Consider the following 18,169-nt stretch of genomic DNA (forward strand, 5'->3'; position numbering starts at 1 on the left):
GTGGCAAAACTTCTGCTGACCTCTGTGGGAGAAGGATCACTCCCATAGACTAACTGCAGGTGAAAAATCATTGCTGTGACAAAGGCCAACACAAGGCCTCTAAACTGATTAAGTCCCACTCAAGCCTTGTTTTTAGGGCTTCAGTGATGCATGTGCTTTGTCTTGGCCCTCTGCACAGTAGTGAATTTCACTGTGTGTAAGGGTTTGTAGGGTTGGCCCTAGCCTCATATCACTTAGGCTGTAAAATCTTTTCTTGAAAGTCTTGCTCCTTTATCCATCCGTTTGACTGTCTTTAGCCGAGAAAATGAAACAAAACTGGGTTTAAAACGCTGAGTCGCGTTGCGATTCACTGCTACAAACGTGGATGAACTAGGATGTGGGGGAGGGGAGGAGGAGACCATTTTAATCCATCCTTTTTGTAAAACAAAAAACAAATGGAGTCAGGTAGCTTATGTCATAATGATGAACAATATACAAAGCATATGTATAGCAAATTATTATAAAACATGTATTTGTAGTGCAAGTCAAAATATAGGGACTCTACTCATACTGGCCAGCTAGAGGGAAACACATGACTGAGTGATCAAAAAGAGCCCCAAATTCAAATTCAAACTCATGAGAGTTGACAGTATTACAAAATACAAAAATATGGTGAAAATTTACACATTACACATAAAGTACTTAATTTTTTTAATAGTTTACAATAGAGATCTACAGATATGTTTCCAATTAAGCTGGCTTTTACTACCCACCTATTGTAATACTATAGGTATGGTTACATATACCAAAAGAACAAAACATCCCATAGCATAGCTATACAGCAACATATTAAGGTCTGAAGATTAGACCAGTACATGTTAAATATTTCACTGGTTTACTAAACTGACATTTTAATCATTTACAGTAAAAAAAAAATCTTATAGACTTGTCTTTGAGACTGAAACAGAGCGTCCTTTATTAGTAAGTTTTTCAGTATTTAAAACAAGGGTTTGAGACTTTAAAAGAAGCCTCCCTAGGCTGCTGGCATGTAAAATAAGGCATTTTTAAGGCAGATTTTCTCAATAATGTAATAACTGACTTCTGTTTTAATTGAACTAAACTAACCATTATTTTCAGGATCGTTTGAGCTTGAGTTCCCCTAAGCATTCAACATATTTCTGGCAGTTTATTTGGTCTCCACTTTGTCCACATTTGTTTCTTTTTTTCCAATGGCGAAGAAATGTTCATGTGATAGTTTTTACATACAAATAAATAATGCACTGTTAACACTAAAACTAAAAAGAATGGGTAGGATGTCTATCGCATAACAATACAGAGAGATCAAGTAAGGCATGGGACAGATACAGCAACTCCACTTAATGGGATTTTCCTGTTTTTTCCTTTCACATAGTAACACTAACACATTCTTCCAGTGTTTATTTTTTAAAAGGTGTGGTTCTTTTTGTTTTTGTTGTTGTTTTTGGTTTTTGTTTGCTTCTTGTCTATCTCACTAACTGAGTAGGTGAAGTGTAGGATAAAGGCCTTCAATGTTTTGTTTCAGATGCCAGTTTTAAAAAAAACAAAACACACAAACTTTCAAACAGTTCGGACTAGTACCGCTTTTCTTCTTCTTTTTAGGTTTTTTTTTTATTATTTTTGTATTTTTTAACACTGATGAACTTAGATTTTCTTTTTTCTTTCTTAATCTCTTTTTCTTTCTTCCTTGGTTATTTTTACATATTTGTTTATTGCTGTTTCAGGGATATCTTTAGCTGCATTTGCAAGATTTTACGATCATGTTGGAAAGTTGTTCAATTTTGGGTGTTTTGCCAATGTAGTACAGGATGGTGAGGGGTTCTAAATCCTGGGACACACAGCACGGAGAGGCAGATGCTTCTGGATTTATGGTGTTATACAAACTGAGTACCTTGAAGAAGAAAGAAAAAAACTGGGATGAAAACATTTATCACTGTGTCCACAAATCAATGCCTACCTCCATCTCTAGCATCACTTGCTCCTATAGACTTTGAGCCAAAGTCCAGTGAAGTCAGTGGAAAGGCTCCCATTGACTTCTATACTCTTTGGATTAGGCCTATAGCCCTGGTCACACTTTACACTTTAACAATACATCTCATCCCATTTGTCTTCCTTGCCAAATACAACTTCATGCCTTCTACATCACTCACCCTGTGCCTATCATCAACAGATGCCAGTATACAGCAAGACAGCCTTTCCTGCTACAACAGACTTCTAAAAAACTGTTCCATAGCACTTTCCATCTAGAAATATCATTCCAAACTCTGTTCAGTTTTGTACTGTGTTGTGCCAGCTTGTAAACCGTCAGGGGTATGTATGGCTTCTGGCACAGATAATTCACTGTACAACACTGTGTGTGACTGCAGGCTTCACAAATTATAACGGATAACACATTTGGTGCTGATGTTCAGCATTCTTTTGCTTTGAGGCTCTCTTATACCCTTGAGGTGCTGTCCCGTTTATTTAGATTGTTAGCTTTTTGGGACAGAGGCCTTGTCCTCTTACTTGGCTGCAAAACACTAGGCAATAAAATGATATAAGTAAATCATAATGTGTGTGCAAAACTTCCATTAATGGTAAATAAGCTTAGTCAGAGTTGAACGGAAAGGTTTTTTATCTGCCAAGAACTGAGTTGAGTTCACGCTCTACAATGTTTTAAAGTGACAGTGATACACAGTAATCAATTGCTGGAGGAGAAAGGCACAACACTAAACTTAGGTCTTGGCAGGTGAGTAAGAGAGGAAATTCTTTTAAAACTATTTTATTTGCACATACATTGACCTGATTTGTGCACAGATATGGGGGCTCGAGGGCACAATGGACTTATGGGTATTTTTCTAAGGCGACTACCTTGGAAATTCAGCCCTTTAAATCCAGATGTATTAGATGTACATTACATTCTGTTAACGGGGTAGGCACTGAAAGAGCCATATTTACGCTTTCAGATTTTAGTTGACTGTTAACTGATGTTGGTTTTGCAAGTGCATCAAAGGGAGAAGTGAACCCTTCATTGAGTTAGGCATCGCTTGGTTTTTCTCCCATGCTGCTATGTCCATTATTGCTGCTATGGATTAACTGTGACTTTGATCGCAAAACTCTTGCCTGGAACCAACTACGGCCAAGTTAGCCGCTTTCATGCCATAGGAGATGCACATGCAGAATGGTTTTCTCTAAGGGAAGTATGTAGGTTACCCACTGATGATACACAGGTATTTCCGAGGATGCCATTAATGTGTTAGTTAAACACTAAGTGACCTTTCCCCAGAGCTTCAGCACAGGGTTCGCAGCTGAGACAGAAGTCCCGTTCAGTGCAGCAACACTAACTACTTTATTAAGCAACCTCTGCCTTGTTGGGTACCTGTCCAAACCACATATTTGTGACCATGACAGTTATTCTTCCTTAAAAAACAAGTGCTGCTCCAAACTTTGCATACTACTGCTGTGTATCAGAGGGAATTTAGACTCCTCTCTTGCATCTGAGCCTGCTGACCCCACTGGACTACACTGATGCAGCCAGCCAGCCACATATATGCAGTGCATTGTTTATATTCAATATCAACACAGGCCTGGACTATAAGATTTTCTCATACTAGAGAAAACAAGATTACTGTTCAGTGTACTGAAATCCAATTGCTTGCTAATGCTAATCTCATATTTTAAAGAAGGCTTGAGGAATGGGAGCCATCATTCTTGGTTTGAATCCAGCTGCAGATTCCATGGCACAATGCTGAAGAGTCACTCATCTGGAGACAAGTTTAACTTTTCACATTTACTGAATCTTAACAGTAGACCAAAAGCTAGGGAATAAATCACATCTATTCAGTTTTTAGGAAACTTGTGAAAGGTGGCAGATCAACAGTGGTAACCGAATCCCTCCAGTTATCCAAACAATAGCTAAGGTCCAACCAGTGGCAGCGAACGCTTCCCCATGCGGATACCATGCTTTTGCAACTTTGTTGGTGGAAGAAAGGGAATCCTTAGTGGGAGCTCCATTTTCTCAGGTAGTCTAGCAAAACTAGAACATGTTAACCTCCAGGAGACAGCAAGGCAAGGCCCAGCTTGTCAGCTGGGCCAGTGGTGAAACTCAGGCACTCTCTCCTTGATGTTTATAACATGTGTGATGTATCCATATGTCACAGTGATGGGCTCATTATTAAGATGAAATTCACTCCTTTTGCAGAGGGCCAGCAAAAGGTCACATAAGTCCCACTTAATCTCTAAATGGAGGCCTTGTACTGGTCCCCTCTACAGGGCTGAATTTCACCCTAAGAAAATCATTAAAATAATACATGTTTTGCACTATGAAAGCTTTTGGCATTTGGGGGCAAGGATGATATAATTCAACCCAAGATTTTTACATAGATGTTCTAATACAAGTCACATGAATCAAAGTTCTCAAAAGCTAAGACTTACTCTGCTGTGCTGAGTATCTGAGCTCCATAAATATGGACAGGCTCCTGCACAAAAATTAGCATGATACCCTTTAGGTTCATGAATCCATTTCCAGCCAAGATCCCTCTTGAAGTCAATATAAAGTTGACGCAGGCAACAATTATCCTGCACATTTCTGGAAATAAAAATACAGACAAATGCATTGGTCAGAACCACAATGTGTGTGTATGTGTGTGTGTGTGGGGGGGTGAATCCATTTAATTGCTTTCTGCATAATGCTTTACAGGTGAGCTCAACCCTGACTCTCATACTAATTCACACTGTAAGATTCCATACAGTGCCCAAGCAATGATTTCAATTCCAAGTACTAAGGACCAAATCTCCGGTCTCACTGAAGTTAGACCCATAGATGCCTCACTCCTGATGTTAAGATACAGTTTGACAGGTTATCCCATGTACAGGGGAAGCACTAATCAGTCACTAGTCTACCAATGTTGAAGCAGAGGCATATATTTGAGAAACTAATCTATAGTTGTCTCCTGTGTGGAAACAACAGTGCCTGGGAGACTTAAGATTTTGTGGCTCTGCAATGGGGAAACGTGCAGGGCGACTGACCAACCCCTATGGAATTATGTGACTCAGCTGTAATTCTTTAAACCATGGCATACTGGCAGAAGCTACACTCCTGGGATTCAAGAAGAAAAAGAAACAATTACTTAGAAACCAATAGTAGCTCAGAGTATACTGGAATGCAATGCGTAGCCACAATTATTTTTGCTCACATATACAACTGTTTGCCAGATTTAAGTTAGGAAGGACTGTTTCCCCCAGCTCGTACAGGTACAGACTCTGCCAGGGTGAACTTCCTCTGAGGAGGTCAGCGTCCTCATATGAACTATTTCCCGTGATTACATGACTGGTGTGGTTGGGGACTAGTACTGGTGGATCTTGATTTCCTGTTTTCTAAAGGTCATGAGCACTCTCAAGTCTCATTAACTTCTATGGGAATTGCAGGTGATCATCTCCTGTTAGGTTCAGATCCCATATGAACATGTCGGTTTTACTACAGACTGACCTAACTTGTCTGAGAGTTCTATGTTAACACTCAATAAAAAGAAATTTATCAGATCATGTTAGAAACAACCCAAGTTACACCTTTAGGCATGTAGGAGTAAATATAAGTAAACTGACTTTATACATATACTTACCTAAAACAATAGGCAGCATCTAAAGCACGCTTCTTCCGCCGACTGGGCTGTTGCGACTCAAGTCTGTAGGAGGGTAATAACATTAGCAGAAGATGTGGGGTCTTCCCACTGTATTTTTTCCTACTGGACCTGAAAGCTTTCCCATCACCACTGGAATATATGTAGGAGTCATCAATACCTTCAAAAAATACATTTTGGTGATAAACATTGTGTTGCTTTTTCTTCACAAATTATATAAACCATCTCTTTAAAAAAAATCTGTCTCTTAGAAAACCGGTGGTGAGGACATCAGCTAGGTGTGTCATGGGGGCAGGGAATCACAACCTGAGATCTCTGCATTAAGGTATATATAGCATCATATACCCTCATGTTTGACATATTGGCCTTCCCCCAATTTTAGTCTATCTAAATGGCTTTTTGAAGGCAATTAATAGATCTATCAAAATTAATGATGAAATAGACTGATTGGATCACCTACCCATGTGGGAAAGTCCAGTTTCTAGTCTACTAGTCTACGCTAGTTTTAAATGACCCGCATTTGCCACTTTGTGTGAGAGACCAATCCAATGGAATCTCACTTTTTTCAGATTTATAGCTTTTAAGGCCAGAAAGCATCATTAGATCATCTCTTGACATTTCACCTACACTTTTCTTTGCTTAATTTCATTTCATTATTCCTATTTTACCCCATTATGCCATCTGAGCAATTCCTCTTCCTTCTTCATATCTACATCTTTCAAATGCTTGTACACTGTTCTCCAATCTTCCATATTACTAACCAGTACATATTATTTTGTCCTGCTAATCTTTCTTCATAAATCAATCCTTCCAGCCCCTTAATCTGGTACATACATGGCAGTGGGGACTTTAAAATAATTTTACTGGAACTAGAGATCACTGATATTGGGATTAATTAAATTTTTTTGGAAGCCATTGACAATGATCTTAGATCACTACTAGTCTTATTCAGTAGGACAAAGGACTTCAACAGATACAACATTGTAGGTCATGTATACAAATTTGGCACATACTGTATAGTTCTTCCCCAAATGATCTATGCTACAGTTAAGAGTTAATGCATATTGAAATGTTACAGCAGAGATATAACCAAGTGAAAACACCCAGGTGCAACTGGAGCCATTAGCATCCCCCAAAGATTTGGGAGTCCATTTGCAGGTACTCACTAACAGCGGGGCCTGATATGATTTTACATCAGCCGCAAAACAATTACCCTTCCAAAAATGGTATCTTGTGATCGGCCAAACAGTGTCTGGCACCAGGACATTCTTCATGTTACGTGAATGGCTCTTCTGCCCTCCAAATTCAAAATGACATTACTCATTTGTTTGGGGAAATGGAAAGCAAAACACCTGACTACTGCCTTGTCTATACTAGAGAAATTTACCATGTTAGGAACTGCTTAGTCCCTCTTGCACACTTGTAAAACACATCCTGTTCACAGACAAAAGTGCTGCAAACAGTTTGCATGTGCTCTAAACACTGTCTGGATTAGACCTGCCTACACCAGTGCTAATCAATGGTTTAGTCTGCACTGTTGTGGCCCTGCACCATTTTAGTGCCAGCGTGGACAGCAATAAAATAGTTCAGACTGAAATATTGTGTCGGCTCAGTTATGTGCACCAGTGCACTGGTGACTTCAAAATCTCCCAGAATCCACTGTTTTGGGAGCTGTGCCTTGAATTGTGAGATAGATACTGATAGGGCATTGAAGCTAAACTGGTTTGGAACAGGCTAGCGTGGATGCACTGAACCATTTGTGCTTATGGCAGTGCAATCTCCTTGATTCAGTTGTGGAACAGTTACATTTTATAGTGTTGACATGGCTTTACCCATGTGTCCTCAATCATCCCATTCACTCCCACCCCCCAACAAAGAGTCACAGCTCTCTAGTTCATCATCCTCAGGCCCCCAAATCAGTTGTATTTTATATTTTAAAGAGACCATATAAAGTTTGTTATTTCTATCTTTTAATCAGCAAACATCACTGCCCTTCGTACACCCTACCTTCCCCCCCCCCCCACCGTTTTTTGTTGTTGTTTTGTTACCTGCAAATCTTGCTTCTAGCTCTTCACTTTTATTTGGGATAATATAATTATTTGAAGGCACGAAGGTGCAGCATGGACAATGTAAACTTATCTTAAATCCAAAGTTCCTCTCTGCAAAACATGAAAGTGGGGGGATCATTTTTACATTTGCAGTGACCCTGAAATAATTCAGGTTATGGAGGAGGAGTTGGGGTGGGAAGGCAAGAGAGAAGAGCACTACTCATCACCTTTGTGATGGAGCCATTCGTGTACAGCTTCAGTGACATCAAAAGACAGCCATTCCCCTTCAGCTCTTGTTTTAACTACCTTGCTATCAATGTAGCGCTGTCCTGGTGAAGGTAGTTCTTTGGATTTAACAACCTGAAAGAAACAGTGAACAAGTCAAGACTGTCTGTAGATTACAGTTTTTCAGACTTATCAAAATGGACACTCTGTAAGAGCTTCTAATAACAGAGTGGTATGCTAATAAATAATGTTACAGAAATCTACACATACACACGGTAGATAGACATTCAGGCATTTTGACACAAAAATGCATACTAAGCCGTGATGCAGGATAAGGCTTGATCAATGGGAGACTTGCTGTTGACTTCAGAGAGCACAAGATCAGGGACTAAGTCATCTGCATATTGTGGTAAAAGTGACATGAAAGATACTGGCAAATGAAGTCTTTTCCATCTATTATTCTGTTCCAGAACCAGTAGTGCATATGGTCCACCACCAGTTACTCTATAGTTCTGTGCAGTCATAGGGACACTGGAGTTGCCAAGTTGCAGTTCATAACTCTCCCTAGTGCAATAGATCTTACCTCTAATATACCTGATGCTTCAAAAAGGGGTGAGGAATCCCCATATTTGCACCTAGACTTACAAAGTATTTTCCTGGGTAGACATAGAGTAACCACTTAAATAATCAGCTTATATCCTGAAACAAAAGCACTGTCTTCCATGTAGTTCTCCAAGGGAAATCTGGAGAAATGACAGCAACAAAATGCTGCCCTGCACTACAATGCTGCAGAAGTGGTGGAGCAATGGGAATAAACTCCAACATTCAAGTTCGTGAGGCTAGTCCAACATTAGCCATAATATATATGTTGGGTAAATTAACACATGCACACCACAGGCTAAAAGAAAGCCTGTTTGTGCTTTGTACATTGATGATACTGTTATATTGTTTAAGAACAGTTCATCTGAACATAAGTATTACCTTGTTAGAGTTACTAATGTGTAATAATACTCTGACTCAGGGTTACTGGCCACATGAATGCTCATTGTATTACAGACAACTGCAAGAAGATGTAGCTTACGCAGTTGTTTGTAGAGGATACAGCAAAATAAAGCAGTGTAAATCCTAGTTGAATATAGCCTTTTATTCTATTTAGTTTGTATTGTTTAGGATGCTTTTTTTAACCCAAATTTTCATTCCAACTTAGTTTGTATTTTATGCCAACAGGTTTATCACAACCTAGTACTGAGCACACACTTCATTAGCAAAACCCTATTTCTACCTCTATAAGATTCTGCAGCACCTTTCCAGATTCTCAAGTGCAACAAATTCTTCCCTTTATTTCCAAACAACTAAGCAATCACCGCACTGCATGCAATCACAGATTCCTTCCATATCTAGGAAGAAAAACTTGGACTTATGGCGTCTGTGAACTGCCCAGTTCCCCGCCATTACTACACTGATGCTTTTCTTTTTTTTTTATTCAGGAAGCTGGAACGTCATGCCATGTTAAGTACATTTTAATCAAGACCTAATGATAACATCAGTTTGCACCCATTGGTATGCCAGTTCATGGATTTTTTCCCCACAGTCTGAATCCATCTCTAAAATGAATGATAGACAGACATATTCATTTTTCCATCCTGTGTTCTCAACCCAAGTCAGTATTTTGTTGGTACATAATCAGCAAATGAGATGGTAAAATTCACCTGAAAATATCATGGACAACAGGAACGAAAATAGGCCATGTGATTGAAATAGGTTTTTCATCATGAAACAAAGGGAATTAGTCTAGTCTCAGATACTGCCCCAGATGCAGTATTTCTCCACTGACTTCATTGGAGCCTCTGCATGCCATGGATCAGAGAACTGTATTTGGATCTCTCCTCTCAGAAAGCAGCCCTGGATTTGTCTCTTGACAAGAACAACAGAATAGTAAGTTCTTACTCCAAGGAAGGAGCCTTTCTTCCTCCCACAGACTCCTACTGCAGGACTGGGAGAGAAGGGGTACACAAGATGCTATTGGTCCAATCCTACAAGCTGCTGAGTCCCTCCCAGAAATGGGTGAACTCCTTCAGTGGGCACTGCGGGCATTCGGCACCTTTCAGAACTGGAGCCAATTTTTTCACAATGCATTCTTCAAACTAAGTGTTCACAAAACTCTACAGCAAGCGACTGAAGGCAGCGAAAAGGTTCCCGTTCCTCACCTGTGCCTGAGGGGGCTGAGGGAATCAGTATTTACAGCTGCGAAAATCCAATGGCAGCACAGATAAAACTTTGGGTTCCCTTGGAATTATATTGGGTCACTTCAAGTGTTCCTAAGAAGACAACACAGCGGTCATGCTGCATGGATGGATGGATGGACGCATGCTTCTCAGGAGAGAGCTGAAGAGGACCCAGCACTTCTGCTCATCTCCGCCCTTCTATGCAGTCACACCTCACAGCAGGTTTGACTCTTCATATCATGATATGTCTCTAAAGTGCAAAACGTGCAAAAAGCCATTTGCTAATGCAAGTAGATTTGATATGGTTGGCCTGAGACAAGTTAAGAATCTTCAGGTGGGCCCTGAGAGAGTAGAGGGGACTGGCCAAGGGAGGGAACCAGTCCCCAAAGAGCATGTCTTCCTACCCCCTTTCTTCCCCTCTCCCCCATGACAGCCTGCTGGCAAGTGGAACACTATCTGTATTCACCAGGCATGAGAGACAGAGCGTATTTCACTCACCCTGCACATACGGTAGTGCATTGAAAGCCAGTCTTGCTATCAGAACTGAAAGTATTATGAGAAATGTGTAGAAACAGTAGAATGGGAATAATTCAGTGTGAAGGTTACGTGACCATCATTACATTATTGGATCGGGAGACTTATCTCCTCCTTCCATTCACAGCATCTGCAGGAAGAGCAGAAAGCTATGGCACCTCAGGCCAGGTTATTAATTCGCAAGCTAAGCAGTGCTCAGCTAACCTATGTTATCAGTATCGCTAGTTAAGCAGTCAGACTTGAGCAGTACTTGGATGGGAGGCCTCCAAGCACTATGGGTGCTGCTTTAAGTGATATTGGTGAATCAGCAGGAGTGTTTCTGTCTTCCCTCTAGGTTGAATCAGCACCCCCATATGGTGTTAGGAAGATACATAAAATCAGTGCCCTGACTGCTGCTGATCAAAAAAGACCCCATGACATTTTTTCCCCAAGGGGTAAGGGCACACTAGCCCCACTGTGCCAGCCAAATACCAGTATGGATCGTTACAATCTACTGACCAAAATTCCTCCTGCACTTTCAGTCAGATAAAGTATTCTTCACTTCCTTTCCTACACTGCAGCATAGTATTGTTGTGCACTGTGAAGCAGCCACCCAGTAGGAGACAAAGTGACTCCTCTTTCTAGATAGTGCTTGGGAATCCTTACAGGAAAAAGGTGTTCTATAAATGAACAGAGATTATAACACTCCACATCCTCTCTCCTATCTTACCCTGTTGTCCTTCTCTCATACTTTTTGCTGTGCACTTTATTTCTGGTCATACCCCACAATGGCAACAACCTTTCCACTTCCCATACACTAAGACCTGCCATCTCTATCACATACTCTTTAAAGCCCATTCCTTTTGGGAAGCTTTTCTTTCTATGCTGCTCTCCCCTCTGACAATGTTTCAGCACCTTCTCTGACCTGAAATATTGTCTTGTGACTTTCATGTGCATGAGTTAGATCAGGGGTGGGCAAACTTTTTGGCCTGAGGGCCACATCTGGGTGGGGAAATTGCTTGCAGGGCTCGGGAAGGGGGTTGGGGTGCAGGGGCAGAGTGCGGGAGCGGGTGTGGTGTGCAGGAAGGGGCTCAGGGCAAGGGGTTGGGGCAGAGGAGGGCATGAGGGGGCTCACAGAAGGGGTTAGGGTGCAGGAGGGGTGTGGAGTGCAGGACGGGGCTCAGGTCAGGGGTGCAGGACAGGTGTGGGGTGCAGAAGGGGCCTCGGGCAGGGGGTTGGGGTGTGGAGGAGTGCAGGATGCGGCAAGGGGCTCAGGGCAAGGAGTTGGGGGGGGGTGCAGGAGGGGTTCAGGCTCTGGCCTGGCACCGCTTACCTAGAGTGGCTCCGGGGCGGCAGCAGCAAGCACCAGGGCCAGGACAGGATCCCTGCCTGCCTGCCTTGGCCCCGCCACTCCGGGAAGCAGCTGGCACCACATCCCTGCGCGGCCCCGGGGGGGTGAGGAGGAGTGCAAAGGGCTCCACGTGTTTCCCTCGCCTGTGGGTACCTCCCCCAAAGCTCCCATTGGCCACGGTAACCCGTTCCTGGCCAATGGGAGCTTTGGGAGATGTACCCACAGGCAAGAGCAGTATGCGGAGCTCTCTGCCGCCCCACCCCCAGGGGCTGCAGGGACGTGGCCTATTCCCAGAGTGGCGCGACGAGGGGTCCAAAGCCCCGAGGGGCCGGATCTGGCCCACGGGCTGTAGTTTACCCACCCCTGAGTTAGACTATGAGTCTTTGGGGCAGGGACCCTGCCTGTTTAAATTATCTGCAAAGCACCATGTACTTCCACATACGAATGGAGGATAGAAGAAAATAGTGGAGTAAAAAAGGAAAGACATCAATGACTCTGGAGGTGCGGAGAGGGGCACTGAGGTAAAATCCCCACTGGATAAATCAATCACTTCACATGTCCCTCTAGAATCTCCTCTAATCCCTCCCTTTGACCAGGTACAAAGAGTCTGATCTTCATTTGGATCCCAACCTGGCTTTTTGTGCAATATCACCTGCGTGTGAAGGTGACAGATTCAACCACGTGCAGGCTTAGGGGGCAGAATTTACATGTACCAAACCCCATCGCACACATGTACCGGCGATATATGCACACAGGGATCAGTGCCAATGCTCAAAAGCATCCATGCACCGGTCTGTGTACACACGGCTTTAGCGGTGTATGAGCGAAGCCGCCTTTGAAAATCAGGCCCCAGCTAGGCAAAAGGCGAGTGAAAGTTGTGTGAAATACCTGCAGCTTATAAAGGTAAGTGTGTGAATGATCTTGTGTGTGTTTAAAGTGCTTTTGTGGTCTAGCTTCCACGTGGGCTCGCACAATCATAATTTTAAAAAGGGTTACTGCACAGTAGTACGGCATGCAAGTGCATATGGTCACGTGATGGAAAGATTACCCAGGGAAGACGACTGTATCCAGTAAAGTTCTGGATAATTACACATAGTATCACTTTTATTTGGCAGTAATGCTTTGACGTCTGAGAGCAATTTCTTGTTTTTTCCCTGCTCTCCTATTGCGTACGGTACCCCTCTGTAAAGGCAATGGCTGGGAGAAATGTCTTCGTTAATCTCGCCAAGATCCCCATTACTGTTGTATCTGAGCGCCTTGTAATTTGTAATGTATTTATCCTTAAGGGATGGGATTATTCTAGACCAGAGGTTCCCAGACTTGGGCCATTCCTTCACGGGCTCGTTTTCTATGGCACTGCTAAAAAAAATGGCACTGCTAAATATTCTGGACCAAGTTTCTTTTTACAAACTCATGAATTGAAGGCACCTTAACAAAACTCCCAGGTGTCTCTTGCCCTGTTGCCTATGCTTTATATCAGGTATGATCATGTACTATCATGGACCCTGTGAAAGAAACACACACACTGTAGTTCATTTGGAGAAGCTAATGAAGCAGTGTAGACAGAAACATGCGTAAGACCTCGTCTACCTGCAAATGTTTAATGAACCCTAACTCACGCTGATGAGCACTCGCAGGACTAGTCACAGGGATTTCAAAGGGGCTACTCACAGGAATAAATGCTCATGGATGCAAAAAAGGGTTCCACAGTCTCATAAACTCATAGCTATTAAGATCAGAAGGGACCATTATGATCATCTAGTCTGACCTCCTGCACAGTGCAGGCCACAGAATCTCACCCACCCACTCCTGTAACAAACCTCTAACCTATGTCTGAGCTGTTGAAGTCCTCCAATCGTGGTTTAAAGACTTCAAGGTGCACAGAATCCTCCAGCAAGTGACCCGTGCCCCATGCTACAGAGGAAGGCGAAAAACCCCCAGGGCCTCTTCCAATCTGCCCTGGAGGAAAATTCCTTCCCGATTCCAAATATGGCGATCAGCTGAACCCTGAGCATGTGGGCAAGATTCACCAGCCAGATACCCAGGAAAGAATTCTCTGTAGTAACTCAGATCCCACCCCATCACATCCCATCACAGGCCAGTGGGCCTATTTACCATGAATAGTTAAAGATCAATTAATTGCCAAAATCATGTTATCCCATCATACCATCTCCTCCTTTGCAGATTACAGTAGGGCATCTTTGCAGAATACACCCAAGGCACTGTAAACAAATGGGGCATTCACAATTATGCTGCTTATTGCCTACAAGACCCCAAAGTATTATATCTTATGCTGAAATTTTATAGTGGTGGTAGCATAAGGACCAAAAACCCCTCTCTCTGCCATTCCCCATTCTGTTCTTGCTCTCACCAAACATGCTGCTCTTTACTAATTCTATAAAGGGACTCACTATAAAGTTTGAACAGTTATGAATTAACCCTGAAGCTCAAAGGGGTGCATTCACTGCTTAGCAAGGAGGGACATATGTAGGCATCTCCCCATCCATTGTGAAGACAGTAGGCTTTTCTGAGACTGGAATTACGAAGAGTAGGGTCACTATATTCAATGATGAAGAGGGTTCAAATTTCATCACAGGTAGATGTTGGAGGAAACTACAAATGCATTTCTAGTACAGGATGTAGTCTCAGTTGCTGTTGCCACTCGTTCCGCTTTGTTTTTAATAGACACTACAGTGCCTTAGCTTTTAAAAAGACATTTAAAAAAAAAAAACTAGGAGAACAAGACAATTAGCTGAAATCATTAAAATCTTGGAAGATAAACCTGCTTAGTGCATGTATGAGTCTACTCACTCCCAAGAAAGTACTGCATTTTTTCAGTCAATAACCAGGCAAAACATATCAGCTGCCAGTGTAAAAACTGAAGACAAGGATTGTCTTATTCTGTGTTTTATAAAGCACTGTGTACATTTACACTGCTATTTATACAATAATAAATAATAATGGAGAGTTTCTGAAACTAGTAGAAACACAGCTCTTTTTTCAAGATAGACCAGATCTTAAGATGGGGTAAAGCAGTGTGGCTCTGTTTCACTTCAGTGGAGTTATGCTGATTTCCACCAGCTGAGGATCTGAATGTCTAACTTTTTAAACAGTGCAAATACAGAAATGCTGTTTTAACCTTTTCATTGGCCTTTTCACACAACAAGTGGCGAAAACAGGGGATGAATGAATGCCTTCTAAAACAATAACAAAATAATAAAACAGCATATTCCCTTCCCCACACACAGAAAAAAGTAAGAATCCCACAGAGAGACAGATGGAACCTCTCTTCAAATAACTAGAAACTCTCTTCAAATAATTAGAAATTCTCTTCAAATAACTAGAACTCCAAAGCAACTTTCTTAGAGTAAATATAATTCAGCTGCAAACTAGAACCTGATCCTGCAAACACTCACTCATCTGAATAACTGTACATACATAGATAGCCCTATTAAATTCAGTTGGACTATTCAACTGCATAGTTATCCAGAGGCATAAGGGCTTCCAGAATCTGGTCTATAGTGTAATCCAGGTATGGTGGCTTGGCCAACAGCTGCTGGTACTCAGCTACTACATTAAAAAAATGAAAGAACAGAAAAAACTATAAACAAGTGTTCCAGGAACCTTGTAATTTATTACTAGGTAATTTTGGCTAATCCATCACCTCCTTAAAAAAAACCAACAAAAAACCCAACTGCGGTTTAGCAATGACTATATGCAAATGCAGACTGATACTGTGCTTTTGTACATCAATTAAAGCCTAGAAAACTCTGGTCACACATCAAAGGCCAAGCTTTAACAATAATGAGGGTATTTTATATCTGGGGCTGGGTATTACAGTCACTAAGTATTAGGAAAAATTTTGGGGAATTTACTCTTCCTTTAAAAAAATTGCTGAACAATTTTCAAAACACAAAAATCAAATGGCAACCTTAAAATAACTATCTTGTCTGCTATGTTAACACCTTAAATAGGGTTGCAACTATAATCAATTAAGATGGGTTTTAGCTCTTTTTTGAACTAGCAATGAGGGTATTCTCTTGAAAAAACCTGTCAATCTGTTTCCCCTCTCCTGATCTCCTCCTTCCAAATACTGTTGGCTCACTTATAAATTCCATCCTTTCATCCTCTCCTCTGCTGCTTCAGACATCTCAGACTGTTTTGTATGACAGCATCTCGGCAGACTCACTAATTCTTCCCTTACTCATCAGTCAATATCCTTTACTATATGGTCCTTTGTCAATAATGTAAATAACCTTCTTTCAACTATTTATCCCTTGTACTGTACAGCCCTAAACAATGACAAATTATGTACTGATATTGGTCAACAGAGGAGCATGAGAGATCAGATCACTGTGCATAATACCATGGCTGTAAATAGTCACTCAGGATAACTGCTTTTACAGTTTACACTGTGACCCCAGGTAAGATGCCAACAGTCACCAGATGCTATCTCATCCTGTACAATAAACGTGAAAAGGTTTCCAAGTTCTGACATATGCAGCTTTTGGTTCCTCTGAAGTGTGTGCCACTTGCTCTAGTGAGTAAGAGACTCATTCCCTGTCAGATCCCAGATTTCACTGATATTCTCAGACAGTCCTCTTTGACTTCACCCAGCTCTTTCTAAGGAGTAAGGTTGAGAAAACAACCTCCATGTTAGTCCTCAATTTCTCCTCACTCTACTGCCGAATTCAGGAACTGGGATCAAAATCTTGCACTCTAGCAAGAAAAATTTATATGTTTATTGCAAACCACTTTCATCTCTGATTGCTCTTCTCCTCTTCTTTAATGATTCTGTGTGAAAGTTCATGTGGTCAATTAGCTGTGAAAAGCTTTTGCAGCACATTTCACAAGATCCCCCCACTATCTGATAAAACTGATCGAAATGTATTTGCTTGTTTAGTGGTTCTCACCATCGGCACAAGAAATCAACCATTTATTTTCTATAAGATTTGCTGCATCAATTTTCAAGATTTTTCTGGAACAGGTTTTGCAAAATATTCAGAATCAGCATCTGCTCTCTGATCCATACAACCCTATGCAATATTATAGGCCTACAGGGGTCTATGGCCCTGATCCAAAACCTCACTTGAAGTCTATGAGGGTCTTTCCACTGACTTAGTGGGTGCTGGACAGGCTCTAACTGAGGGCAGAATCTGGTCCTTAGAAACTAACACATGAGGTGCAGAGTTCTTGCCAAAATCCAAAAGTACAAAGTACTTGCCAAAATGTTTTTTAAATCTATAGCGCTCTGATACATTTGCTTGGAACTTGCCAGACACGTTCTTCATGCAAGCTTCCAATAAAGAGAACATATTGCACACAGACCCAAATCCTGTTTATATCTACAGGCAATGCAGCTGCACTGAGCACAATAACTACCTAGCTACATCGGCCTGCTAGCTGCTTTGAAGGTATGGAGGAGGGATGGGGGAGTGTTAAAGCAGATCAAAAAGGAAGCTGACCACCAGTTCAGGTGGTCATCATGGACAGGTCTCTAAATGTGATGATACAGCACTGCATCATCTTGTGGCGATGGGATGGGCCATGCAGAAGTCATCCCTATCCTCCAAGGAAGGCCCTAGCCAGCCAAATGAACGTTATGCATGAGTGGGTACAATGTGTGGTGCTGGGGAGACATCCCTGGTTTTCCTCAACCTCTTTTCTACAAATGCATGTTTTATACTTAACCAGGAGGGAAGACTCTGCATTGTGTAAGCAACAAACAGGAAAGGATGACCGGGAATCCTTCTCCTGGAAGATTTTGAAATACTCAATGCAATTTCCTGCAGTTTAGAAGAAGATTTTAAGATAGCTCAGAAGCCAGATCAAAATGAAGCAAAACAAAAAAATCCTGTACATTTATCTAGCCATTTAACAGTAACTTGCCAGAGGCAAGTTATGTTTTATTAAAGTACCAACAACTAGGAGCCAAAGCCAACAAAGCGAGAATGGGTTTTCCACTCTCCTATCCCTACTCTCAGAGTTCTGTGCGATCATGTGCTCATCTCCCATCTAAAATTAGGTCTTTCCTGCTCCTCCTATAGTCATGTCCCCTGACATCTATAGCTCACATTCATGTACATTTTATTTCCATACTTTAGCACCATACTTACTATCCAATTTCAAATGTTTTGACTTACTACATCTCCCAAGATCCTGTCCGGCTCCATA

The 18,169-nt window shown here is 41.7% G+C and overlaps 1 protein-coding gene across 1 annotated transcript in view; it reads right to left on the reverse strand.

The window, feature by feature from the left end:
- Positions 1-1,707: 1,707 nt before the first annotated feature.
- Positions 1,708-18,169, reverse strand: part of TGFB2 (transforming growth factor beta 2) — a 69,009-nt gene continuing 52,547 nt past the window's right edge. Inside the window, exons 3-7 of the mRNA XM_077811937.1 lie at positions 7,909-8,041; positions 7,682-7,792; positions 5,616-5,793; positions 4,429-4,582; positions 1,708-1,906 (exon numbers count right to left, since the gene is read on the reverse strand). Of these exons, the coding sequence (XP_077668063.1) occupies positions 1,748-1,906; positions 4,429-4,582; positions 5,616-5,793; positions 7,682-7,792; positions 7,909-8,041 (735 nt within the window). The 3' untranslated portion in view covers positions 1,708-1,747. The remainder of the gene's footprint in view (positions 1,907-4,428; positions 4,583-5,615; positions 5,794-7,681; positions 7,793-7,908; positions 8,042-18,169) is intronic.

This window comes from Eretmochelys imbricata, chromosome 3 (assembly GCF_965152235.1).
Source record: "Eretmochelys imbricata isolate rEreImb1 chromosome 3, rEreImb1.hap1, whole genome shotgun sequence".
Taxonomy (NCBI): domain Eukaryota; kingdom Metazoa; phylum Chordata; order Testudines; family Cheloniidae; genus Eretmochelys; species Eretmochelys imbricata.